Here is a 27,708-nt window from a genome sequence, read left to right as displayed (position 1 = left end):
TGCACTGACATCTGCTTTTGTGCTCTCTATTCACAGAGGTAGAGACGGGGGATCAGAGGGATAAGGCAACTTGTTTTGACACCCAGACAGGGAGAGTTCCTAGTCTGTCTGAATCTGTGACATGTACCCTGCCCAGTGCTTCTTCCTGCATGCCCCCTGCCCCAGACAGCTACTCTGGGTGTCTGGAGCTACCACCCGGGTAATCCCACTGTGAAACCAGGTCTGAGGGGGAGCATAGGGCCAAGGTGCCCATGGAATGGTGTCTACACGGAGGAAATACGGTGCCCCGAGGGAGAAGAAGTACTTTCTGCTGTTCCGGCAGAGTGAGCTGTGTCCAGGAACTCCAGGAAAGCGGGCCCTTTTGAGGGCCCAGGGGAACTCAACACCAGGTGAACTAGGTGCTCCCCAAACCCACTCCCTTTGCCTCCTGGACACACGGCTTGGCTCGGCTTCCCAGAATCCCTTGTGGTCAGGGTGGCCATGTGACTGAGTTCCACCAATGGCATGTGGGCAGAAGTGATGAGCCCCTCTTTCTCATCTGGCTTATCAAGCCCTCCCACACAAACTTCTGTTCTCGTTCCCCATCTGCTAGATGATGGAGAGAAGTTCAGGCCCTAGAGGAGGGCAGGGGGCCATGAGAAGAAAGGAGCCTGAGTACCTGAGTGACCATGTGGAGGGTCACCCACAGACCAGGAAGGCCTGAACGGACTTCACATGAGAAGGAAAACAAAAGAGGTCTATGGAATTGAGCCACTGAGATTTTGAAGTTTGTTGCATACAGTGGGCTTTTCTGACTAATACACAATCCTCTTCCTTCGTGTCTACCCTTGAAGGGGAAAGGCTGAGGTTGGATTGTTGAAGGAATGGCTGAATGAATGACTGCGCTGCTTAGAGCTCTAGACTTGGGACTGAGTGAATGATTTCATCAGATCCTCGTGACCAGTGGTCCCGGGGGTGGGGGGGGGGGGGCTGGGGGACAGATGTTTGGGCTCCCTTCCTGGTACCTGCGCAGTTACTGCTCATAGCTTCATGGCTAGTCCTGGCTCCCCACCCCCTCACAAGGTGACTTGCTTGGGCAAGCCAGCTCATGTGTCAATGTCAAGAGCTTTCCCACTGGAAAGGAGGGGCCCAGTGCCTCCTGCCCCACCTCACAGATGCAACAAATCTCAAGGAACAAAGCAGACACCGTTGTAAAGGATTTATTTTCTAGAAAGTCTGAGGGGCAGGCAGGACAGGAGGGTAGGGGGAGTCCCAGGACATTTGAAGGCTCTGTGCATGGACAGCAGTCAGGTTAACACTTCCAGTATCCTGGAAGACACTGAATTTTATGGCCAGCAAAGTCATTGCCCGGACCTTGGACCTCAGCTCCATGGCAACCCTGTGAAATGGGTATTCTCGTTCTCAGGTGAGGTTCAGGGAGGTTAGATGGTCTCCTCGGGGTCTCACGCCAACAGCCACCCCTCTGAGCTGCACTAGGCTCCCTTGAAAAGGGACAAGCAAAGGAAATGTAAGCATATTTCCTTTACCTGGGCACTCTGTTGTCCCCAAAGAACCACCGTCACCCACAGCTCTTTCACTTAACTATACTCCACATACCCAGTCCCGGGGCCAGAAAAGCTCTGCCTTGTCCCCTTCCCACACAGTTCCTAAAATCCTTCCCATCATCCATCTGGCCGCTTAAGCATTTCACCTACAAACATAACCAGCGTGTGTAATACCAAGCCAAGGGTAGTCATTCACACCATAGCATGAATTCATTTATCAGTTATTTGGGGAAAGAAGAAGGGAAAATGGGGGACTCTGAAAAGATCAGGCTTGGTTTTTGGAAGCTGGAGGAGCAGTAAAAATCCGAGGGAAGCAAGAAGGGTAAAGAGACCCAGTACGTAGGTAAAATGGGGAAGAAAAGGGAATCTGGACAAATGAGAGGCTTCACCATCGACTCAGCTGACTTCTCCCTGGATGACCTTGAGCCTCTGTATTGATGTGTGAGGGCCTTTAGGGGGTGGGAGAGGGACACTATTCTTATGGATTCAGTCTGCGGCCACTTGTTGAACCCTGATTCTGAGCCGGGCCCTGTGCTCTGTCCTGGAGGCCAGGAGACAAAAGTAACTCAGTTGTGGACTTTGGTCCTGACAGAGAGGCTGGAGGACAAGCTCCCAAGTTCCCGAGAACTCTGGGAAGGCTGTAATCGGGACAGAGGGCCAGCGGAAGCCTCAAAGATAAAACTCTCTTACTTAGAAATAGTGTGTCGCTTTGGATTCTTTGGTAGAAAGTGATAGACATGGACTCTGCCAACCTACGGGTAAAAGAAAAGAAAAGAAAAATAATAAATGGAACTCATTTGCTGGCTGCTTCGGCTGAGCAAGGGCTTGGAGGGCCGGTGGGGTCGGGCGTGTGCAGGGGAGGGGGAGACATTCTGGGTGTCAGGCGCAGCATGGGCAGAGACTCAGAGGTAGAATCGTCTGGCATGGGTTTGGCGAACAGGGAGCTGGAATCCAACGTGCCCGAAGGCAATGAGGTGGGGCAGGAGACAGCTCGGGACCCAGACGCGGGGCTCAGGGGTGCGAGGCGCAGATCTGACCTCAGCCCAGGGCCGTGGGGAGCCATGGAAGGGTTTCAAGCAGGGGAGTGGGGACCCTCCCCTCTGGTGGCCACCAAGGGGGCAGAGGATGGGTTGGAGGAGTAAGAGGGGAGATGAGAGTGACAGTTGAAGGCTGTCAGCTGCAGGGACCGGGACCAGGGATTGCAGAGAGCATCACTGGCTGGGGAACAGCTGTGATGATGACAGGAAGTTAGAGCTTCACGAGTCTTCCTGGAGGAGCCACGGCCACGGTCAGCAGGGCAGGACCCTTGCTCATCTGTCCAGCAGCTGGAGCACCTTCTTCACCCAGGACAATCTGGGATTAGCGCAGATCTCCCAGCCCTTCCTGGTTACCAGGCTGGAAGGAGGAGATGCCAGGGAGACAGTGAGACAGTCTGAGCATGTGGGGAAGATGCCACCCCCTCCCCTAGAAAGCTTGGCAGTTATGAGTCACCTACTGCCCATAGAAATACCTCTTATATAGAGTAGCTTAATATTTATGAGCCACCTGCTGTATGCAAACACATTTCTTAAGGAGGAGAGAGAGAGAGATGAGTGGCAGAACTTCCCAGACCCTCAGTCCCTCAGCCTCAGCCTTGAGTACCAGGTCGGCTAGGGAATAGAATGCCCCAGAGTCTCATGATCATTGTTGACACAGCTTTGGGAGAGAGAGTATTGGGTAGTGGCCAAGAGCATGAATTTTGGAGCCAGCCCTTCTGGGTTCCAATTCTAGCTCTTCCACTGGTTAACAAGTCCTTTAATGTCTCATATCCTCAGTGTCCACATCTGTAAAATGGGGATGATAATCATGGTCCAACCTCCCAGGATTTTGATGAGATTTGATGCGTTAATATAAACTGAAGTGCACAGCAGATACTAGGTACTGTAATTGTGCCAGGAGCTGGCCTGAACCCTTAACATTAATTGTCTTAATAAATTCTGACAACAGTCCTATGAGGTCGGACAATTTCATAGCTGAGGGAAGAGAAGCAAAGCAACCTGCCCAAGTGCTGGTGCCTTAGACTCACTGTGCTCACTGTGAACGGGATTCGCAGGGGACAGTGTCTTTGGAGAGTGTCCCCACCCAGGCCCCCTGGAGAGGCCCGAAGCACAGGGAGGTGAACACTGGCCCAACATCACACAGCAACTGTGGGTGAACACCAAGCGGAGTCCTTGGGGTGCTCTGCCCCCACCATGATCGGTAGGACATCCCCCAGCCCAGGACTCCCTTCCTGCCTTTCAAGAAAGCCTGTCCTTGGCCCTGGCCGGTTGGCTCAGCGGTAGAGCGTCGACCTGGCATGCGGGGGACCAGGGTTCGATTCCCGGCCAGGGCACATAGGAGAAGCGCCCATTTGCTTCTCCACCCCCACCGCCCCCTTCCTCTCTGTCTCTCTCTTCCCCTCCCGCAGCCAAGGCTCCATTGGAGCAAAGATGACCCGGGCGCTGGGGATGGCTCCTTGGCCTCTGCCTCAGGCGCTAGAATGGCTCTGGTCGCGGCAGAGCGACTCCCCGGAGGGGCAGAGCATCGCCCCCTGGTGGGCGTGCTGGGTGGATCCCTGTTGGGCGCATGCGGGAGTCTGTCTGACTGTCTCTCCCTGTTTCCAGCTTCAGAAAAATACAAAAAAAAAAAAAAAATGAAAGCCTGTCCTTGGTGCCAAGGGGCTCCTAGCTCCCCTTACTTCCCTGACCTGCCCCACCCCACAGACCACCAACGAACAGAAAGAACAAAGAAGCTGCAGTGCGGATCTTGGCCGTGCGGCAGCCTGCCCTGACTGCCGTGTGACACTGGGACAGGTCTGACCCCAGTCTCCCCATGTGTCCAGCCGCATTCTTCCTAGAAACCTTTCCAGCTCAAAGTCCAGTGTGCCGTCTTTTACTGAGCAGCTAGTATGTACCAGGCACTATACTTTCCACTTACTGTTACTATGCCCTGTGATGCTCAGGAGGCCCCATAACCTCTCTGTGCCCATTGCTTCACTTATAAAAGGGGGATTGTAGCAGTGCCTACTACCTAAGGTTGTTTCAAGGGTTAAATGAGTTACTATTTATAAACTGTTTATAACAGTGTCTCGCACTTAACAAGCAGTCTCTACAATTTTGATAAAAATAAGTGAAAGTCATCGTTTGGGGATCATGATGGGGAAACTGAGGCTCAGAGTTGCAGTGACAAGAACCCTGGGAGGGTTCCCTGCTTCAGCCTTCTTTGTTATTCACCTGCTCACCCCTCTGAGGGCTGAAGATGAGTGCTTGAAGAGGAGGAAGGTGAGAAGGTGACAAAGCCCCAAAGATGTCATGAGTCCCCCAGCCCAACCTCCCCCCCCCCCCGAATGTGTGGTTTGGCAGCAGGCTCTGCGAGACCGGAGCAGCAGCTGGGGGCTGCCCCAGGAAGGACAGGTGCAGTCTCAGGGACAGACACGGGGTGTCAGGACACAAGACACTGAGAGAAAGAAGCAAAGAAGGAGAAAGCCCTGGGGCTGGGCCATCTTGAGCAGGTCACTTCCCTCCCTGAGCCTCTTTCTCCATCTATAAAATGGGAATAATCGCAGCTCCTCAGAGCGTTGTTGTGGGGGCCAGATGACCACCCTGTAATACTCAGAACAGTGCCTGGCCCAGATCAAACACTCTGGAAGTGTGAATTCTTAATAGTCTTCTTCTGGAAAGAATAGCTACCTTGGTAACTCCCAGGGCCTTGGGGAGGATCCAAGATGCTTCCAATGGGAGCATCTTTATCGGCTCGGGGACATCAGGCACACTCGTTATACCCTGTACCCCATGCCCTTTACCCTTTAGCTCTATACTGGGGGACACCTGTTCACTCAGCTCTGCATCCTCAGATCCTGGCACGCTGCCTGGCACATCGTAGATGCCCCATAATAGCTCTTAAATGATCACATGACGTTCTTGGCACACCCAAGCCTGGCCTGGCCCATCTATTTCAGCCAAGCACTCCCGCTAGCATCGCAAGCCCAGCTGCATTCCCCCACCCACCTGCACCCGGGCCCTCCTGGGCCACACCAGCCAGGCTCCCCGAGGCCCTGCCTCCCCAGTGCCCTACTCACACCACACCAGGCCTCCGGCAGGAGTCCGAAGTCGAGTAGTAACGATCCACCACATGCCGGGGCAGGGCGTGACGGATGTAGCGCTGGCAGCAGACGCTGTCTTCCACGTTGGCTGCGTAAGGGCCTGGGAGAAAGGGGTGCTCAGAGGAGTCACAGGCTGGGCACAGGGAGGTGTCCCTCAGCTCTAGCCTCTGGCCTAGTTTTCCTGTTCTCATGCGGAAGGCTGGTATCCAGGGGATTCTGAGTCCTCAATGTCCCTGACCTTGGGACTCTGAGAAGCCACTAAGGGCCCAACGTCATTGCTCTGGGTCAATGAGGTCAAGGGTGAGGGATTCAAATAACTGAGCATTTATGCTGCCCTAAGCATCCAGATGGGACCCAGAGACTCTGAACAGGAAGGAGCCTCGCTCTTCAAGGTGAGGTCCACACATGGCCACCATCAGCATCACCTAGGCGCTTGTGAGCCACGCTCGGCTCCCAGCCCCAGCGCTGCTGAGTCACATGGGCCTTCTGATGTGATCCCAGGTAACCTTCTTCAGCTCACATCCACTCTAACCCTCTTCATGGAGACTGTGGTTACACAGCACAACTCTGGAGAGTCAGGACAAGGGCTTGGACAGAATCCAATCACAAAAGTCCCCTCTGCCCCGAATCACCAGGCCCCTTTAGGAAAGTCATTTAACAATTCTGAGGCTCAATTTCCTCCTCTGACCAAGAGGGTAATACTTGCACTGACCTTGTGGGGCATTAATGCAGGAAAAGCATTCAGGAACCCAGTCACTGAGCAATTATTGTTCTTTGCTGCCTGACTCCCAGTCCAGTGCTCCATCCCCACCCAACCCAGCAGGAGCGTTTACACTGGCATGGAGAAGAGAAACCAGGACCCCAGGGTTACGGGCAGATTCTGGAGCAGAAATGGGGTAGTGAGAGGGCAGGACCAGCTTTCCAAGGGAATGTTTTCTGCCCCACCTTCTGTCCCCCGCCCCAGCCGCCCATCTTTGGAAGCTCCTTCTCCATACCCCAAGGGCCCTATGCTCCAGTTCTCTGTCATCGAGGACCCCAGACCATGACTATCAGAACCCCTAATCCGGCTGAGACAGATCCTAGACTCAATCCTTTAAGACTACCCATTTCATAGATGGATAAGCCAAGGCTCAGAGAAGCATTGGGACTAGCTCAAGAGCCAGCAGCAGACTGGGGTACCTGCTCTCAGTCCGCTGTTCTTTCCGCTACACAGGGAAGGTGCCCCGGGGTGCGTCCCTGGCTTCTGCAGGGAGCCCTCCCTCGCCCCGGCCTTACCTGCCTCAGTCGCTGGAAGTACCATAGCAAGGAGGATGAAAGCAGCCAGGAGCGAGGTCTGCAGGCTGGCCATGCTCCCGCCCTGCGTGTGTGTGTCCTAGCCCGGGTGTCTGCTGTCACCGGAAGACAGCAAGGCCTGATATATAAGCGCTCGCTACACCCACAGGCCTCAGACACTCTTAGTCACTGGTGAGCAGAGAATTCTGACATTCACATTATGAAAGAAGAACTCCCGCTTCCTCCAAATTAAAGGAAATTTTCTGTGGCTCAAAACAATCAGAGGGGACCCCCACCATCCTTCCTTCTGAGTCTCAAGAGACTTGCGAAATCCCCCTCGAGCTGGGCCTCTTGGAGGCCTGCGCTCCCGCGCACCTGTCTGTGGCCATGCTGCTGGATGTCTCTGGAAATGGGGAAGATGGTTTCACAGCCCTACCTAGTCACCTCCATGTTTGTCAGCAAATCAAGTGAGAATGTGGACAGGTGCTAAATAACCCCAGACCCTCAGCTGGAATCGAGACCCATCTTATACCCTTGACAGTCATGACTGGTCTCTCTTCCAGGGGAGACGCTTATGAACACTGATGGGGTTCAAATAATTTAACAACCGGTTCTCTGCTCTAAAGACCATTTTAAGTATAAAAAAATGATATACCGAAAAGTAGTTTATTATTTCATGCATTTAATACTTAAGAACAATAAAAGACGGACACAAAACTAGATTGTTATAAGAAAGAGTTTTAAAATATTAATAAAAAATATTAAATAATACCTGACAAAAAAAAAACAATAAAACTATTTTTTAAGATATTTTCATATTGCTTCTTGATTGGCATCCTTGCTTGCAATTTTTTTCACCTGTGGACGGAATGACTGTGACTACGGGCACTTAGAGTACGCTGTTGCACAGATAAATAGTAAAAAAGAGTAAGGAATGTCAGTTTGTGATTTCCACATTGGGCGGCTGCCCAGGTGCCCACCTTAGAGAGGACCCTGATGACAAGTGTTATTTTAACAACCAGTTTGCTGAACTCAACAAAAAAATTAGGTATTTGTTCTGTCAAACCGGGGCAAACCAGCTGAATCCCACTACTGCTTATGGATGCACTGGGCTGGCTTCTCCACAGCACCAGCCAGTTCTGAGGCTTCTCACCGAGCCCCGACTAGGGCCAGTTCGTGGTCCATGCAACAACAGCGGCTGCAAGGCGCTTCTGCACACGTTTCCCCCTCGCCTGTCTGCCTCCCCAGCGGCCCCTGGGCTCCTCCTCACTGCTCCTTCTCAGCCTCTCCCCGTGTCCCACTTCCTAAACCTCTCTTGGTCTGGTCCTCTTCTCTCTGTCCCCGTTGTCCCTGCCCAGTCCAGGCCGCTTCTATCTCAGGCTCGACGCTGGCCCCTCAGTCCCCTCCCTACACGGCAGCGGCCGGAGTGAGCAGCCCAGACTCCAGGCTGCACCTGTCTCTCGTGCTTCAAAACCCTGCTGTGGTCTCATGACCTGAAGGGAGAGCCACAGCTCTTGACTGTGGCCTTCAAGGCCTCCTCTTGCAGACACGCTGCCGCCCCCGCTGGTCTCCAACCGCACCCCTCACAGTTCCTCAAAGAGCTCTGTGGCCTGTCCCGGCTGTGAATGCCCTTTCCACTTCTCTACCGCATAAACTCCTACTCGTGCGTCAAGAGCCATTGAAAATGTCACCTTCTAGGTGGGCCCGCCGCCCCCCCCCCCAGGGCTGGAGAGTTCTCTGGGGTGACCTACAATGTGGACCTGAGAGGACCATCAAGTTTGCCACCCTCTGAGCTCTTGGAAGGCAGGGGCCTCGTTTAGTTCATCTGGGCATTCCCAGTATCCACCAAGAGCGGGGTCCATGGGGGTGCTCAGGAGACAGCGAATGAAGGAGGAAACTGAATCTCAGAGAGAGAGGGGACTTGCAGAGGATCTCATGGCCAGGGAGTGGCTAACCCAGGGCTGGAATTCAGGACTCAAAACTCCATTTGTAAATAGATCTGCCCATTCATTTTCATTCAACAAATAGTTAGGTCATGTGTGTGAGCCACCTAGGGCTGGGGAGTCACCAGCAGCCACTTGGGGAGGTGACCTAGGCTGCAGCCTGAGGGAGGCCCCGACTCTCAGCGCCTGTGTCTGGCAGAGCCAGTGTGAGTCGAAGAGATAGTTCTTCCCGCCACCAGGACAATCAAGAGTTCTGATCGGACCTTTGAGCACACACGGAGATAGTGAGGAGCCAGTCGCCGAGCCTAGACTATGGCGCTGAAACGGATTATTGAGGAACTCAGTGCTGTGGCCCATGACCTTCCACTGCAATGTTCTTCAGGTCCAGTCAGGGATGATATGTCTCATTGGCAAGCCACAACTACAGGACCTAATGACAGCCCATCTAAAGGTGGTGTAGGTGGTGTGTTCTTTTTCTTTTGACAGAGACAGAGAAAGAGTCAGAGAGAGGGATAGATAGGGACAGACAAACAGGAAGAGAGAGAGATGAGAATCATCAATTTTTTGTTGCGACACCTTATTTGTTCATTGATTGCTTTCTCATATGTGCCTTGACCACGGGCCTTCAGCAGACCGAGTAACCCCTTGCTCAAGCCAGTGACCTCGGGTCCAAGCTGGTGAGCTTTGCTCAAGCCAGATGAACCCACGCTCAAGCTGGCGACCTTGGGGTCTCGAACCTGGGTCCTCCGCATCTCAGTCTGACGCTCTATCCACTGCACCACTGCCTGGTCAGGCAAGGTGGTGTATTCTTTTTGACAATTTATTTTCCTACCAACTATCCTTTCAAACCACCTAAGTTTGCATTTACAATTACAACAAGAATTTATCATCTGTATATTAACAGTAACGGTAGCATTTGTCTCGATATTCTAAGATCACAGGGGTCTCCTGCTTTAACAATTCTTTTTTTTTTTTAAGTGAGAGGTGGGGAGGCAGAGACAGACTCCTGTGTGCACCTCAACCAGGACCCACCTGGCAAGCCCTCTACCTGGAGATGCTCTTCCCATCTAAGGCCGCTGCTCCGTTGCTTGACAACCAAACTATTTTAGTGCTGAAGGGGAGGCCATGGAGCCATCCTCAGCACCCAAGGCCAACTTGTTCAAACCAATGGCAATGTGAAGGGAAGAGAGAGGGGAAGAGAGAGAAGGGAGAAAGAGAGAGAGAGAGAGAGAGAGAAAGAAGGGAGACGGGTGGAGAAGCAGATGGTTGCTTCTCTTGTGTGTCCTGACCAGGAATCAAACCCAGGACTTCCACACGCCGGGCCAATGCTCTACCACTGGGCCAGGGTTGCTTTAATGATTTCTAAAGTTCAATTATCCATCTGTTCAGTGCTTTGTGACCCAAACTCAGATGACTGCTAGTGCCAGAGATGGCACAGATATATAAAACAGACAGTGATAAATACAACAGAATGTCTTGGGAATTGGCTCAGAAGTATGCCGTGCGACTCTACCTTCAAGTCAGAATAGCCTGCATTATAGCTGGAATATACTTTAAATCCTTGTTCCTTTTCTGATTTTCTTATCTGGCTGCTCCCCTAGCAGACCTCATCTCTTTTCATTTTATTTTTTGTTTACCTCCCTTCATTCATTCACATGCTCATCTTAAGTTTTTCCAACTTTGGAAAATAAACGCTTTTAGAAACTATAAAGTAGTTACAAGAGAACAGTTGCCTGAGAATCAGAATTTTTTAAAAAATAGAGCATGTGTATTATGTAGCCATTGTCCTCACTCTAACTTGCTTGTGAGGCTAGACTCATCCTCCGTGCTCTAACATGCTGAAGAAGTCCCGTGACGCGGAGGGAGACGGGTGCCCAGTTGTCCCATCTGAGGAAGCACGTTATTCTAGGAGCACCCGTGATTGTTTAAGCCTTCCATGGTGAGAGAGCCGAGGTTATGTGATAGACTTTATGCTCATGACTGATGTGGCTGGAGAATTGGTACTGAATTTATAGCATCAGCAGAACAACAACAAAACAATGTGATGTGTTTTCTCCATGACAATAAAGGAAGGACCTGTTCTTGTTTTACAGAGGAAAGAAACCACAAATATTTATGGAGACTTTTAGTAGATAGAATAACAGCCCGCCCAAGAAAATGTTCACTTCCTAATTCCCCAAACCCCTGAATATGTGACCTTATATTTCAAAAAGGCTTTGCAGATGTGTTTAAGGTGAGTTACACAGAGTTCTTGGGTGATCTGGACGGGCCCCTGTAATCACAGGGTCGTTAGAAGAGGACAGCAGTGGGTCAGACTCAGGAGACGGGATGCGAGACTGTGAGCCCAGGCATTCAGGAGCCTCTAGAAGCAAAAGGCAGGAGACATTCTCCCCCGGAGCCTCCAGGAGCACAGCCCTGCCGCCACCCGGGTCTCAGCTCGCTGACGCTGATTCAGGACTTCTGTCTTCCTGCCCCGGGAGCTAACTAACACAAGTGTGTTGTTTTTAAGCCACTAGTTATGTGGTCATTTGTTGCAGCAGCAACAGGAAACGAATTCAAGCCCCTGCCAGGTGCCAAATGCGCTGCCAGGATCCGGGGTCACGGCAGTGAACAGGACCCTGCTCTCGTGCAGTTTACTCTGGAGCTAAACAGACGAACAAATGCCAAACATGGTGACATCAGGTTGTGGTGACTGCCGTGAAGAAAATGGAACAGAAACACGGTGACTATAGGGAAGTAGTCGTGGGTATCCAGGAAAGCGTCTGTGAGGGGGTGACCTTGAAGCCAAAATCCAGAAAATACTATGGGGTCCGCCAGGGAGGACAGGGCAAGTGCAGAGGCCCTACCTAGCAGGGTGAGAGGGCTAAGCTGGGGCGGAGGGGGGGGGGGAGAGGGTGGAGAGCAGGGGGCAGCCTAGGGGGGGGAGGGGGCAGGCAGAATGGAGCCACCTGATGGATATGCACACAAGGACACAGCATCCCCTGGGAAAACCTCTCGTCAGAGGTGTCATCCAAAGCCAGTCACAGCAGGACAGCCCCGTACAAACCCACTTCCGTGAGGCTCCTAGAGTCATCAAATTCATAGAGACAGCAGAACGGTGGTTGCTGGGGGCTAGGGAGAGGAGAGAAGGAAGAGTTCTCATTGGACGGATATAGAGCTTCAATTTGGGAAGATGAACAAATTCTGGAGCTGGATTGTGGTGATAGTTGCCCAAGAACGTGAGCGTATTGAATGCCACAGAACTGTGCACTTAAAGTTGGTAAATTTTGTTTTGTCTATTTCTCCAGTGAAAAAGAAAACAAAAGCATATGAAAAGATGCTCCACATCATCTGTCATTAGGGAAATGCAAATTAAAATGACAGTGAGACACCACTACACATATATCAGAATGGCCAAAATTGGGAGCACAGACAACACCAAATGCCGGTGTGGATGTGGAGCAACGGGAACGCTCATTCACTGCTGGTGGGGATGCGAAGGGTGCAGCCACTTCGGGAGACAGTTTGGTGGCTTCTTACAAAACTGAACATATTGTTACCATAAGATCCAGAGATCACTTCCCACGGCATTTAGCCAGAGGAGTTGAAATTTTATGTCCACAGCAAAACCTCCATGATAGCAGTTCTACTCATAATTGTCAAAACTTAGAAGCAACCAAGATGTCCTTCACAGGTGAATGGATAAAGCATCTGAGGTACACTCAGATGAGGGAATTATGATTTAATGCTAATAAGAAATGAGCTCTAGAGCCCTAAAAGACATGGAGGAAACTTAACTGCGTATGACTAAGTGACAGAAGCCAGTCTGAAAAGGCTACGTGTGTACTGTATGATTCCAACTATATGACATTCAGGAAAATGCGAAACTCTGGAGACACATTGATACAGGGGCAGGGAGTATACGGGAAATCTCTGTACATTTCTCTCATTTTTCTGTGAACCTAACCCTACTCCCCCAAAGTCTAAAAAAAAGGAAAATAAAAAGCATTAGCTAGAATCTAATCAGGTCTATAACTTTTCGTTTATAAGAAATACAGGGGATAGAAGAAAAAGATGAATGATCCTCCCAGAAAACAACCAGATAATTCTAGAAGGTAGAACCTTCCAGAACTTCAATAAGACAACTGACTCTCTCAGGATCAACAAAAAAGACCATGTTGTGTAAAAAAAAAATTGGTTAAGAACATTTAAGATGAAAAGACATTTACGAGACATAGCCAAAAAAGTGTAGTAAGTAGACTCTGAATCCTAGTTTTGAAAAACACCTGTAAAAGACCTTTTGGAGACAAGTGGGAAAATTTAAATATTAGATGACAATAGAGCTTTTTTGTTGGTTTTCTTAGATGTAATACACAGAGAGTATGCAGGAAAATGCCCTTGCTCTTAATGGATGCATACTAAAATATTTAAGTGTGAAGGTCAGGATGCCCTTACTTTCAAAGAGTTCATATTCCAAGGAAATGTGTGTGTAAATGTGTGTGCATATACAGATAAGTGTGTTTATGTGTATGTGTATATATGCACATGCACATATAAGTATGCATGCGTATATATGTACATATGTGTGTAAGTATATTAATATCCCAAAGAGAGAAAGGGACAGACAAAACAAACATGAGAAAGTGTTAACACTGTTGCAGCTGCTGGTGGATATTCTGGCGATCACTGAACTAACTACTCAACTTCCCTGAACATTTCATATGTTTCATAGCAAAAACATGAGGAGAAAAGAAGGAATATTTTTTAAATGTGGAAGACATCCTTGAAAGACGGGTTGTGCTTGGAGGATTGCAACTGAGAGACAGAGAATTGATCTGGTGGCTCTTCATCTGAAATGGGGGTTTTCTTACATGGGGCCCTCCAGGGCTGGGGCCCTGCCATGGGGTAGGCTCAGGGGCTCCCCCCTGGAGAGCACCTGTGTCCCCAGGGACTCGCAGGGCCTGCCCTTCCTGCTGGCTCAGCTTCTTCCACCCTTCACCCCTCCCCCCTCCCCGGGGTAGAAGGAGGGCGAGTCACACCTGTAACCAGCCGCCCTCTGCTCCCTCAGGGCCTCTGGCTTCCCTGGAGCTGGACTAGAGGCAGGTACAGCGTTCAGGGAGCCCTGAGCTCCCCGGCAGGGTGCAGGGCCGGCTTTCAGAGGAAGGAAAGGGGAGTTCCTCTCGGGCTGAAGGCGGGGAGCCCCCGCAGGTGCGGGTGAGGGGGTGTGTCGCTTGTGGTAGTGATGCGGTCGCTTGGTCCCTGCCCTTCAGTACTCGTCGCAATGCGAGGGGACCTCCCAGTGCAAAACTTCTCCCCCCCAAACTTCCTTCTTCTTTTATTTAAATTCATTTTTGTTTATTGAAAATATATAAAGGTGGAAACAACCCAAATGTCCATGGGCAGATGACTAAACAAAATATGGTGAATCCATGCAGTGAACTATTATTCAGCTTGAGAAAGGAAGAAAATTTGACACAGGCGACAACGTGGATGAAACTTGAGACCACATGCTACATAAAATGTCAGACACAGAGACAGATACTGTATGATTACACATACATAGGCACCCAGAGCCATCAAATCCATTGACAGAAAGAATGGTGGCTGCTGGGGGCTGGGGGAGGGGATGGAGAGTTATATTTAATGGGAACAGGGTTTCGGTTTGGGAAGATGAAAAAGTTCTGGAGACGGCGGAAGGTGGTGATGGTTGCACAGCAACGTGTACATGCTTAATGCCAGTGAGCGGTATGCTAAAAATAGTTAAAATGGTAAACTTTATGTCAGGTATATTTTACCACAACAAAATATATCTGATTACATATAAACATGTAATTACACAAATGCATAGTGTATATCTTGAAAGATACACAAGTGATCACATTAGTGGCCCTTGAGAAGGGAACCGGGATAGAGGGTGGGGACAAGTGACCAGAGCAGGAGAGATGTACTTCCCACCAAATAAATACCCTTCAGTATAATCGGAAATGTTTTTCTTTGTCCATAATTGACCTATTCAAAAGGATACAATTTTAAATTTATGCAGAACAAAGAGGGGTTGACTGGAAAGTCCTTGTCCCCTCTCTGACCCATCACCACCACCCCCATGTTTCATTTCCCTGTCGCAAACAGGCTTAATGATTTCTTTCTTTCTTTCTTTTTTTTCCTTCTTTTCCAAGTGAGAGGAGGGGAGATAGAGAGACAGACTTCCTCATGTGCCCCAACCAGGATCAACCCAGCAACCCCTATCTGGGGCCATGCTTGTAACTGAGCTATTTTTAGCACCTGAGGCAGAGTTCCATGGAGCCGATGCACTCTAACCAATCAAGCCATGGCTGCAGGAAGGAGAGAGAGAGAAACAGAGAGAAACAGAGAGAGAAGGGGGAGGGGGAGAGGTGGAGAAGCAGATGGTCGATTCTCTCCTGTGTGCCCTACCAGAAATTAAACCCGGGGCATCCACACATCAGGCCGAGGCTCTACCACTGAGCCAACCAGCAAGGGCTAATGATTTTTTGTTGTCCTTCATAAGCCATCTGTGCACATGCAAGCACACCTTTGAAAGATCTGGAAGAGAGGAAGGGAGAGAGGAAGGGAGTAGGGTAGCACATAGTTAATACAAAAATACTTGTTTTGTACCTTGCTTTTTTCATCTTGGAATTAGTTCCCTATGGTACATTTACGTCCACCTCATTCTTTCCAATGGCTGTGTGCTTTTCTATGTATGGGTGGACCAAAATGTGCATAGCCCGTCCCCTACTGATGGACATTTTGGGTTTTCCCAGACTGTTCAGTCCAGTAAATAACCTTCCTCGAGCACAGTCACTAGAGGTACTGCATCTGGTGAACACATTCCTAGAAATCGAATGGCTGGGCTTTTGCAAAGAGAAAGTCCCTGCCAAGAATGGTTGCCCCGAACTTCCTCTTTCAGGCAAAGGAGGGGGTCAGGAACAGGCTTCATGTAGGGCTCCTGATTTCTGAGTGGCTCTCTGTGAGCCTTACCCGACACCTCCCGGGGGGATCCTGCCATCTGTCTCCTTGGGTTGAAGGAGACCAGCACCCCATCTAGCCCCAGGGGCCAGAAAGAAGGATGAACGCATTTATATGAGGGCTGATACGGTGGGCTGGCAAGTCTGGCCTCTCCTGAGCTAAGAGTGAGTCCAGAGCTGGCTGGGAGGCAAGGTCTTTGAAGCTGAGTCCAGACCACCACTGAGCCAGACAAGTAGACTGTGAGGCAATTGGGGAATCCTGGGATGGATGGAAAGAAAGGGGTGGCGAGGAAGAACTAAAACATTGGGGGGCTAAATAGCCACAATGACAACCACTACAATCATGATGATGGTGATGATGCTGGTGATGGTGATAGTGAAGAAGACAACCAACTGGTACTTACTGAGTGCCAGACTTACTGTGTCTTGTATTTCACGTTCACCATCTCATCATTTCCCCACAGCAACACTTAGAACAGGGGTCCCCAAACTTTTTACACAGGGGGCCAGTTCACTGTCCCTCAGACCGTTGGAGGGCCAGACTATAAAAAAAAACTATGAACAAATCCCTATGCACACTGCACATATCTTATTTTAAAGTAAAAAAACAAAACGGGAAAAATACAATATTTAAAATAAAGAACAAGTAAATTTAAATCAACAAACTGACCAGTATTTCAATGGGAACTATGCTCCTCTCACTGACCACCAATGAAAGAGGTGCCTCTTCTGGAAGTGCGGTGGGGGCCGGATAAATGGCCTCAGGGGGCCGCATGCGGCCCGCAGGCCGTAGTTTAGGGACCCCTGACTTAGAAGATCCTGCCATTTTCGTCCCCATTTCTCAGACAAGGAAAGTGAGGCTGAGAAAGAGTGACAGCCGGCAGTTGGTGGGACTTGAATTTGTGCTCAGATCTGACACCAGAGCCCTGCTGCACTCTAGCAGCCCCCTGCCTGCAGCGTGGTCAGATCAGGAACAGAGACACCAGTGAGAACAGCAAGCCAAGCATGGCGTCCATCTCAGCCGGTTCAGCCTGAGTTGCTGTCCCCTACGATGAGGAACCGAGGCTCAGCGAAGGGAAGCCATCTGCTGGGGCCACAGTGAAGGACTCTGTATTCGACCCCAGGTCTTTTGGTTTTTACATTGAAATATAATTCCCATGCTATAAAAATCATCCTTTTAAAGGGTATAATTCAGTGTTGTTGTTTTTTTAATGTATTCACAAGTCATATAACCATCATGGCTCATTCCAAAATATTTTCATCACCCTCAAAAGAAACACCGTTCCTATCAGCAGTCACTCCTGATTTTCCTATTTCTAATCCCTGACAACCACTAATCCACTTTCTGTTTCGATGAGGTTGCCTTTTGAGGACATTTTATATAATCATGCAATCTGTGTCTTTTTGTCTTTTGCTTAGCCTAAGTTTTCTAGTCACATCTATGCTGTATTTTTTATGGCTGAACAGTATTTCCTTGTGGATAGACCATATTATTCTGTTTATCTGTTCATCAGTTGATGGATTTTTGGATTGTTCCCACTTTTTGGCTATTGCTAAAAATGTTGCCATGAACCAGTGTCTATAAGCTTTTGTGTGAACATCTGTTTTCAACTCTTTGGGATGTACAAGTAGGAATGGAATTGCTGGGCCGTATGGTAACTCTGTGTTTAACTCTTTTTTTTTTTTTTTCTCTTAAAGATTTGAGAGAACACGGTTTTTTTTGTTTTTTTGGGTTTTTTTGGTATTTTTCTGAAGCTGGAAATGGGGAGAGACAGTCAGACAGACTCCGGCATGCACCCGACCGGGATCCACCCGGCACTCCCACCAGGGGGCGACGCTCTGCCTACCAGGGGGCGATGCTCTGCCCCTCCGGGGTGTCGCTCTGTTGCTACCAGAGCCACTCTAGCGCCTGGGGCAGAGACCAAGGAGCCATCCCCAGCGCCCAGGCCATCTTTGCTCCAATGGAGCCTCGCTGTGGGAGGGGAAGAGAGAGACAGAGAGGAAGGAGAGGGGGAGGGGTGAAGAAGCAGATGGGCGCTTCTCCTGTGTGCCCTGGCCGGGAATCGAACCCAGGACTTCTGCACGCCAGGCCGACGCTCTACCACTGAGCCAACCGGCCAGGGCCTGTGTTTAACTCTTTGAAGACCTACCAGACTGTTTGCAATTTGGCTCTAACATTTTACATTATCACCAGCAATGAATGGGAGTTCCAATTTCTCCATTTTTCCCCCCACCAGCCCTGTTACTATCCATCCTGTTGATACTAGCCATCCTAGTGGGTGTAAAGTGGTAGGTCACTGTGGTTTGATTTACTTTTTCTTAATGACTAAGGGTGTTGAGCATCTTGTCATGTGCTTATTGGCCATTTGTCTATCTTCTTTGGAAAAATGTCAATTCATAGCCCTTGCCTATTTTTAAATTGGGGTTTTTTATTTTTTGTGGTTATTCTGTTGCAACAGTTCTTTATGTATCTTGATATTAGATCCTTACTTTCTCCTATTCTTTGGCTTGTCTTTTCACTTTAGTGATTGTGCCCTTTGGAGCACAAAAGTTTTCATTTTGATATCCAATGTATCTATTGTTTCTTTGGTTACTGGTGTAGGCATCATACCTAAGAAACCACTTCCTAATACAAGGGCATGAAGATTTAGCCTTACGTTTTCTTCTAAAAGTTTTATAGCATTAGCTCTTACAGTTCAGTCTTTAATCCATTTTGAGTTGATTTTTGTATATGATGTGGTGTAGGTGTCCAACTTCGTTCTTTTGTATGTAGCTATCTCGTTGTCCCGGCATTACTTGTTGAAAGATCCTTCTTTTCCCATTGAATTGTCTTGGAACCCTTGTCAAAAACCAATTGCCTCTAAAAGTATGCATTCATTTCTGGGCCCTCAATTCTATTCCATTGGTCTGTATGTCCATCCTTACACCAACCAGTACCACATTATCTTGATGACTGTACTTTGTAATAAACCCCCCAGGTTTCATTGTAAAATTTCAAAGGAAATCTTTCAAACATACAGAAACACAAAATCTTGGGATCTACAACCCAGATTTAACAGCAATTGATATTTTGCTATGTTTTGGTTCATTTCTCTTTCTTTCTTTATGAAGAAGTAAAATCTCTCTCCATGGGCAACCACAAAACCAACATCCTAAAGTTGCCAAGGGTTCTTCCCAAGGACAACATTAACCTTTTACAGCCTATAAATAAAACATAGTATTGCTTGGAGGTTCTTAACATTTTTCATGAGTAGCATCATACTGAGTGTAACCTTTCACAGCAGGCTTATTTCACTCAAATTTATGTCTGTGAGCTTTTCCTCCACTTTGCTCCTCGTGGAGTTAGTACATCCATGTTCACTACTGTTTGTAACAAACTCCACTTTGGACTAATTTATTGTTTATGCATCCATCCCCCTGGAGTGGGCATTTAGGCTGTTTCCCGATGTTCACTGGTACTGAGAGTTCTGTAATGAATGGACATCCTCGTCTGAGTCTTCCTGTTCCCTCCATCTTTTTGATCTGAACTTGGTTCTCCCCTGAGGACCTTGCATCCCTGAAGCTTCTTAGCAGAGGCTGTTCTATCCCCAGAGTTGACCATCCATTACCCATTCCTGTGGCCACTATCTAGACACACCCCAGTGTCACCCTTCCCTGGGTGACAATTTTAGCTCCCAGCTCATAGTCATACTTTCCAGTGTGATTTTGTCATAATCATGGTGACATCGATCACCACCTCTTGGTTCCATGACCTTCTCTGCTCCGGTGACCTTATCCTCCACCTACCTCAGCCCCTCATGCCCAAGGCCACACCCTTGACTACCTCATCATCAGTAACTACACTTGCATAATCTCAGTTTCCAACATCCCCTTTCCAACCACCACCTTCTATCTGCTCAGCTCTTTATCTCAAGTATCCAATCCCAACAGTTCTTCCACCCCACCAGACTGATCCCGTCCCCTCTCCCTGTCTCTTGCTCCTCCCTCAGTCCTTACGTCTCTCCTTACTCACCTCAACTTGCATACTTGCAAGGTCTCTTATTACACACATTGTCTGCCTAGACCAGGCATGGCCAACATACAGCCTGTGGGTCAGATCCGGCCAGGGTAATGAGTTTATGTGGCCTGCAATTAAATTTTTAATATTCTCCGCATGACACACTGTGGAAATGAAATAAGTGGTACTTGTAAATTGTTATGCATAAACTACGATATCTTCAGTCATCTTCAGCTCAACTTATATTTGTGAACAAACTTTTTCTTTAATGAATCTAAATAAAACAAGATCAAGATTGAATGATTTACATTTGGAAGCTGTGTTAAGAATAGCTACTACAAGTACAGAGCCAGATATTAAAAAAATAATAGGTGATACAAAGCGCCTCAACACGTCACATTAGCTTTTTTGTTAATTTGTTGTACTAAATTACTTACATTTATTCATAAACAAATTACATAATAGAATTTTGTTTACTTAAACGAATCATTTTTGTATTGAACATCTTTCAATTTTAATATTTCGTCCAGCCTGTGAAAAAAGTTTTCTTTCTAATCTGGCCCGGGGGCAAAAACTGTTGGCCACCCCTAGCCTAGACCCTCAACTCTTACCCAAGTAACATCCACTCCCCTCTTCTTGTTACCTCCTCCTAAAACCACAACTGGGGTGAAGCCCAACTCCTCCCTCGCTGCACTGACACCAGGTGACCATGGCTGGAGAGAAGAATTAACTGAAAATTCAAGATCTCTAACCTCCCCTGGTCTGTCCGGGCTGCCTGGAATCCTGCTACACTTCCCTGGCTCTCCCATTCTCCTAGACAGTCTCACTCTTCCTTCCCTCGACTCAAACCTTCATCCCCTGCTCCTTGATCATCATTCTCAACTGATGACCCTGATTCCTATTTCTCTGAAAAAAACAGAAATTTTCAGAAGAGCACACCCACCCACCCCCACCGCATCTACCCACGACATGCCTTTTTCTCGCTCCTGACTCAACCCCTCTCCTACTCACGGCAATCACCCCTCAGTTCTCCTGTTTCTTTCCTGCCTCATCAGTGTCCCCCGCTATTGTGTCATTCTTACCTGCCTGCGATATACTGTTCTTTCTCCCATCTTAAGAAAACTGTGCCTTGACCCCCCATCTACCTCCCATACTGCACCTTTACAGTAAAACTCAAAAGGATTGTCTATATTTGCTGTCTCTGATTCCTCTGCTCCTGGCTTCTCCACTCTCACTCTGATTCCAAAGATTCATTTGGAATTCCCAGTGACGATAAAGTCATGACAGGAAGAGCCACTGGGGGTGGGAGGAGGATGGAACACAGAGCACATTGTATTCTAATGTATCGACAGAAGTGTAAGAAAATATTTTGGGTTTCTGTGGGTTTGGAAAAATTATTAAACTCACGAAGGAGATAAAATGTCTTCTGTAGTTAAGAAACGAAAAAACAGGTAAAGTCAGGTAAGCTAACTAGATGCTGTCATGAATAAGCCTCCAACAAGCTCAGACATGATACAAGTTTTTTTCTCACCACATGAAGTCCACAATGGGTGTTTCTGGTTAAGGGCAGTTTTTCTACCAGGAGTAGTGAAGGGACCCAGACTGCTCCCACCTGCGGCTCTGCTGTGTCAACAGGTCACCGTGCTCATCTACATGCAGCTAAGGAAGGGAAACAGAATGGGGCATGGAGCATGAGAGGCTTTTATGGTTCAGGTCTGAAAATTGGGGGCATGACCTCTGCTCACATTTCATTGACCAAATTAGACACCTGGCTTTCCCTAACCGCAGAGGAGGCTGGGAGACATTGCCTCACTGAGTGTCCAAGAAGAGGAAAGAGCTTGATGGAGAGCCAGACAGTCTTTGCAAATAATGGAAATCCTCCGAGGAGCAGCGTCCAGCCAAGTAGAAGATTGTAAGGTCAGTAGCCACGGCCACCATCATAGCCGCCTGGCCCATGCAGGTTTGCATTTGATTCGAACAGATGGTAATGAAACAATGGAGCCAAGAACTGGTGGGCTATTAGCTTTAATCTTAGCTTGCACCTGGCAGGCAAGAAATACACACAGTGGGAAAACACTTCCCTTTCCATTCAGGGCTCCCAAAGCCACTGACTTAATCCGAGTTTTCTTAGGTTCAAAGGTTTGTACCTCACCAGCCTTATTCACCTCGGTTCCTCATCTCCTTCTCTCTGCACAAACTGGCTTCTCCTTCAACACTCTGCCATCTTGGCTACTTCTCCTCTCCTCCACGTGGCCTTTCTCTGCTCTCTTCTGCATGGGCTCCTCTGCCCCATTTTATACTGTAGATATCAAAAGCTTTAATCCAGTATACAAAGAAGGAAGTCTCTGATATAAAGTCACTTATTTGAGGCATAATGGGATTCCTCATGAGAGTGTACCACCCCATGTCAGGCAAGAGCCAAGGGTGTGGGGAAAAGCTTAGTTTTGTAACTAAGCCTTAGGCAGCTATAATGACTCTGCATGCTTACACAGCCTGTCCCCACACCCAATGCAAACTATAAGTGAGTAAACATAAATATCATATTTACAAACTTACTTGACCAACAAAGATGATTCATTCTCTAGCATACTATTCTGAATGAGGAGTTTGCTCTGTCCTGGATTCAGAGAGCAAATCCCATTATAAAACTTAATTGTTTTTTTCCAAGAAAAAATCCCTTAGGAAAGCAAAAAATCCTACACATTCCACGGATCCTTTCTGCCACGTGATACGTCTCCTGGTTTTCCAGTTTGGTTTTTCCAGTGTGCCATGAAAAGAAAACACACCTTCGAGCCCATAGAGTGTGACCAGTGTGGCTTTTACCCCAAGTTTCAGAGGTTGGGACGCTGGCACGGCGCCACTGGCCACTGGCAGCGAGAGCTTGGCTACAAAGCCTCGTGTCCCTGGGGCTCAGGGTCCAATCTGTGAAATGGCGATTAGTAATCCTTGCCACTACACAGTTATTCATGGATCAAAGACTTTCTTTTTCTCTGCTCCCAGTGGTCCTTCCAACAGCCCTTTGGGGTTGAAAGGGCTTGGGTGGCCACTGCTCATTTCACAGATGGGGAAGTCTGAGCTGGAGAAGTGATATGCCTGGCCCAGGGAAACCCCAATTCATAGTCCCTAGAACAAAAGATGGTGGCTGAAGCTAAGCGAAGAGATGTCATCCTACAGGGAAACAAACAAGGGTGAGAAATGGGGTAGAAGGAGGAGAGAAAAATAAACCCATAGATATCATACATGCCCAAGTCCAAAGTTCTTTCCATAGTGCCTCCTGACTCTCATTTCCTTGTGATTTGTTTACCTGATGCCTGGTGATCCGGGCACAGGGGGGAACTACAGAGGCATGGAAGGAAACTAAGGGCACATGAGACCCCCAGCAGCCTTCAGGCAGGAGGATGACCTAAACTAATATACTATCCTCGTGGTCAATGGCTGCCTGCTTGGGGAAGGGTCCTCCAGGACCTACCATGAAGGAAAGGGACCCTCTCCTTGCATTCTTTTCCTCTGAGTTCCAGGAAGTTACAGCCCCAAAGATGCTACATCTCTCTGCTGCATGGACCTAGATCCTTTGTCCGGAAGGAAAGGATAATTTTTCTTTTTTAATGTGTCAAAATGTTAACAATGAATGAGGGTTATGGAAATGCAGGAGTTTTACTATTTTTGCAAGATTGCTATAAGTTTGAAATTACCTTGCCTGACCAGGCGGTGGCGCAGTGGATAGAGCGTCGGCTTAGGATGCTGGAGGACCCAGGTTCGAGACACCAAGGTCGCCAGCTTGAGCGCGGGCTCATCTGGTTTGAGCAAAGCTCACCAGCTTGGATCCAGGATCGCTGGCTCGAACAAGGGGTTACTCAATCTGCTGAAGGCCCATGGTCAAGGCACATATGAGAAAGCAATCAATGAACAACTAAGAAGTCGCAACAAAAAATTGATGATTGATGTTTCTCATCTCTTTCCATTCCTGTCAGTCTGTCCCTATCTCTGACTCTCTCTGTCTCTGTAAAAAAAAAAAAAATTACCTCAAAACAAGAAGTAAAAAAAATAAAATTCAGAGGATTAGCAGGACCCAGAAGTCCCCTCATGACTTCTAATCTCCATTCCCTCAAGGGAAGCCACTGTCCTGACTCCTATGACCTAGACCAGTGTTTTCCTATTTGGATAATGCAGAAAACATTCCCATGTGTCTGACTTCTTTCATCAACACTGAATGAAAAAAAAGGGATTAGAATGAAATATTGGGAACAATCACATGATGACAAATTAGAAAACCTAAATGAAATGGAAAAATTCCTGGAAAGACACAAGCTACCAAAACTGACCAAGGAATAAAGAGAAAGTCAGAGCCCAATAATAAGTAAAAAGCTTGAATGTGTAACCAAAATGTTTCCCACAAAGAAGAACTCAGGCCACGACGGCTTCACTGGTAATTCTGAAAAAAACCTTCAGGAAGAATTAACGCCAGTCCTTCTCAGATTCTTCCAGAAATAAAAGGGAATACTTCACAACTCATTCTATCAGATCAGGAATACTCTAATATCAAAACCACACACACACAAAAAGATATCACATAAAAAAAAAAACAAAAAACTAAGAACAATACCCCTTATGAATCTAAATACAAAAATTCTCAAAAGGATACATTAGCAAACCAAATCCAGCAAAATATAGAAAGGATTAATCATGACTAAGTAGAATTTATCTCCCAGATGCATGATAAAAACAATCAATACAATGCATCTTATGAATAAAATAAAGAACAGAAACCACACGGTCAACTCAATAGACAGAAAAAAGAATTTGGCAAAATCCAACATCCTTTTCGTGATCAAAAACACAACAAACTAAAGATAGAGGGGAACTTCCCCTCTCTGATAAAGGGCATCTAGGAAAAACCCGCAACTAACATCATAATTCATGATGAAAGACTGAGTAGTTTCCCCCTGAGATCAGGAAGAAGAAAAGGATTTCTTGTCTGGCCACTTTTATTCAACATTTTATTGGAGGTTCTAGCCAAGAAATTAAGCAACAAAAAGAAATAAAAGGCATGCAGATTAAAAGAGAGAAAGAAAGAAAGAAAGAAAGAAAGAAAGAAAGAAAGAAAGAAAGAAAGAAAGAAAGAGAAAAAAAGAAACTATCCCTATTTACAGATGAGGTGATATTATACTCAGAAAATCCTAAGGGAGCTACCAAAATAAATAAATAAATAAATAGATCTTGCTAGAAATAATAGTGGTACAAAAAGTTTGCAGGATAAAAGATCAATATACGAAATCAACTGTGTTTTTACCTACTAATTACAAACAATCCAAAAATAAAATTAAGAAAATAATTTTATTCTCAACAGGACCAAAAGAATAAAATACTTTGGAATAAATTTAACCAACACAGTGACAGATTTGTACAGTGAAAATTATATGTCTTTGCTAAGAGGAATTTTAAAAATCTGAGAAAATAGAAAGACATTCTACCTTTATGGATTGGAAGACATTGTCCAATAAAGAATTTCTTTTCTATTTGATCTATAAAGCCAACTCAATTCTTATCAACATCCAAGTAGAAATTGACTAACTGTTTTTGAATTTTAGATTAAAAAGCAAAGATCCTAGAAGAGCAAAAACAATCTTAATTGAATAACAAAGTTAGAGGACACAACTTCCCAATTCAAACTTACTATAAATCTACAGTACTAGCCTGACCAGGCAGTGGCGCAGTGGATAGAGCATTGGACTGGGATGCAGAGGACCCAGGTTCGAGACCCTGAGGTCGCCAGCTTGAGTAGCCCACCAGCTTGAACCCAAAGTCGCTGGCTACAGCAAGGGGTTACTCGGTCTGCTGAAGGCCCACGGTCAAGGCACATATGAGAAAGCAATCAATGAACATCTAAGGTGTTGCAACGTGCAACGAAAAACTAATGATTGATGCTTCTCATCTCTCTGTCCCTGTCTATCCCTCTCTCTGACTCACTCTCTGTCTCTGTAAAAAAAAATAAATAAATTAAATTAAAAAAAAATCTACAATACTAGAGTATTGAATGAGGATAGACAAATAGATCAAAGAAACAGAATTGAGAACTCAGAAACAAACCCCTAGATTTATGGTCAATTGATTTTTCAACAAAGGAGCCAAGGTAATTCAATGGGAAAAGAATAGTTGCTCTTTTTCTTCAATAAATAGTCCTAGGACAACTGGATACCCACATGCAATAGAATAAAGTTGGATTCCATCCATTACAGTCACAAAATTGAACTCAAAATGGATCAGAGTCCTAAATATAAAGTCAAAACTATAAAAATCAAGAGAAATTCTTTGTTTTCTTAGATATGACAGCAAAAGCACAATCTATAAAATTTTTTAAATTAATAAATTGAATTTCATCAAAATTTTAAATGCTAGGAATCATTATTAAAAATATCTATTTTGTTGAGTTGCACACTTGAAACCTGTATGGCAGTGGTCACCAACCCCCAGGCCGCGGACCGGTACTGGTCCGTGGGCCATTTGGTACCAGTACGCCGAGAAAGAATAAATAACTTACATTATTTCTGTTTTATTTATATTTAAGTCTGAACAATGTTTTATTTTTAAAAAATGACCAGATTCCCTCTGTTACATCCATCTAAGACTCACTCTTGACATTTCTCTCGGTCACGTGATACATTTATCCATCCCACCCTAAAGGCTGGTCCGTGAAAATATTTTCTGACATTAAACTGGTCCATGGCCCAAAAAAGGTTGGGGACCACTGCTGTATGATTTTGTTAACCATTGTCACACCAGTAAACTCAATAAACTAAATAAAAGAAAATCTAACCACTAGAAGAAAATATTTGCAAATTCTAGATCTCCTTAAAGACATGTATCTCAAAATATAAAACACTTTATAAAACACAACTCAACAAGACAAATAATGCAATTTTAAAAATAGGCAAAATTAACTGGATAAATATTTCACTAGAGAAAGCATATGAACATCCAATAAGCACCGGATAAGATACTCAACATTTTTAATCATCAGAGAAAGGCAAAACAATAAGCTATTATTTCATACCACAAAAATGATCATAATTTAAAAGACATAATCACAAATGTCAGCAAGGACGAAGCCAGGCCCTTCATAAACTGATGCTGGAAACACAAAGGGAAACAGTTTATAGCATCTTAAGAAGTAAAACATAAATTTTTATATGACCCAGCAGTTGCACTTCTAGGAACATTTGCCCAAGAGAAGCGAAAACACATACCCACACAAAGACTAACATGGGAGTATTCACAGCAGCATTTTTCATAATAGCCAGAAAAGTGGGAACAACCTACGTGTCTATCAACGGGTCAACGAATAAACAAAATGTCGTCTACCCATACAATGGAGGACTATTCAGCCATACACGGATGGATGAGCCTCAAAAACACAAGGCTAAGTGAAAATAGCCAGACATAAAGGGCCACGTACTGGGTGATTCCATGTGTATGAAATTACCAGAAAAGACAAATCTATAGAGATGGTGATTAGATTAGCAGTTGGCTGAGTCCAGGGAAAAGAGAGAAACGGCAAATGAGCAGAAAGGTGCTTTCTGGGGTAATGAAATGTTCTAACATGCAACCGTGGGTGATGGTTGCACAACTCTGGAATTTACTAAAAATCATTGAACTGTGCACTGAACCATTAAATAAAAAGTCCCGGCTAAAACAAAATAAAGAAATATACCATGTATTTATCTATTCTACTGTTGATAGACATTTGCGTAGTTTCCAATCCAGAGCTGCTGCTAATATGAACGTTCTCGTATTTGCCACTTGTAGACACATATCTCTGAGATATGTATCTTAGAGTAGGGTTTCTGGATCATGCATACATTCTGCTTTCGTA

At 46.6% G+C, this 27,708-nt stretch overlaps 1 protein-coding gene and 1 pseudogene across 1 annotated transcript; one reads left to right on the top strand and one right to left on the bottom strand.

Moving 5' to 3' along the window:
• Positions 1 to 1,192: 1,192 nt before the first annotated feature.
• Positions 1,193 to 7,045, bottom strand: CCL22 (C-C motif chemokine ligand 22). The gene is made up of 3 exons (XM_066348649.1): positions 6,940 to 7,045; positions 5,641 to 5,764; positions 1,193 to 2,939 (listed from the first exon to the last, which is right to left on the bottom strand). The coding sequence occupies exons 1-3, from the start codon at positions 7,010 to 7,012 to the stop codon at positions 2,855 to 2,857; spliced, it is 282 nt and encodes a 93-aa protein (XP_066204746.1). The 5' UTR covers positions 7,013 to 7,045; the 3' UTR covers positions 1,193 to 2,854.
• Positions 7,046 to 9,191: 2,146 nt separating this feature from the next.
• Positions 9,192 to 27,708, top strand: part of LOC136381433 (ubiquitin-conjugating enzyme E2 D3-like) — a 41,832-nt pseudogene continuing 23,315 nt past the window's right edge.

This window comes from Saccopteryx leptura, chromosome 9 (genome assembly GCF_036850995.1).
Source record: "Saccopteryx leptura isolate mSacLep1 chromosome 9, mSacLep1_pri_phased_curated, whole genome shotgun sequence".
In the NCBI taxonomy this organism is placed as follows: domain Eukaryota; kingdom Metazoa; phylum Chordata; class Mammalia; order Chiroptera; family Emballonuridae; genus Saccopteryx; species Saccopteryx leptura.
Note: the sequence above shows the minus strand (reverse complement) of the source record. Positions and strands in the feature narration are given on the sequence as shown.

Coding starts and splice junctions, on each gene's coding strand:
- CCL22 (XM_066348649.1), bottom strand. CDS start 7,012: ATGGCCAGCCTGCAGACCTCGCTCCTGGCTGCTTTCATCCTCCTTGCT. Junction 5,765..6,939: donor ACTTCCAGCGACTGAGGCAG/GTAAGGCCGGGG, acceptor CCTTTCTCCCAG/GCCCTTACGCAGCCAACGTG. Junction 2,940..5,640: donor TGCCGGAGGCCTGGTGTGGT/GTGAGTAGGGCA, acceptor TCCTCCTTCCAG/CCTGGTAACCAGGAAGGGCT.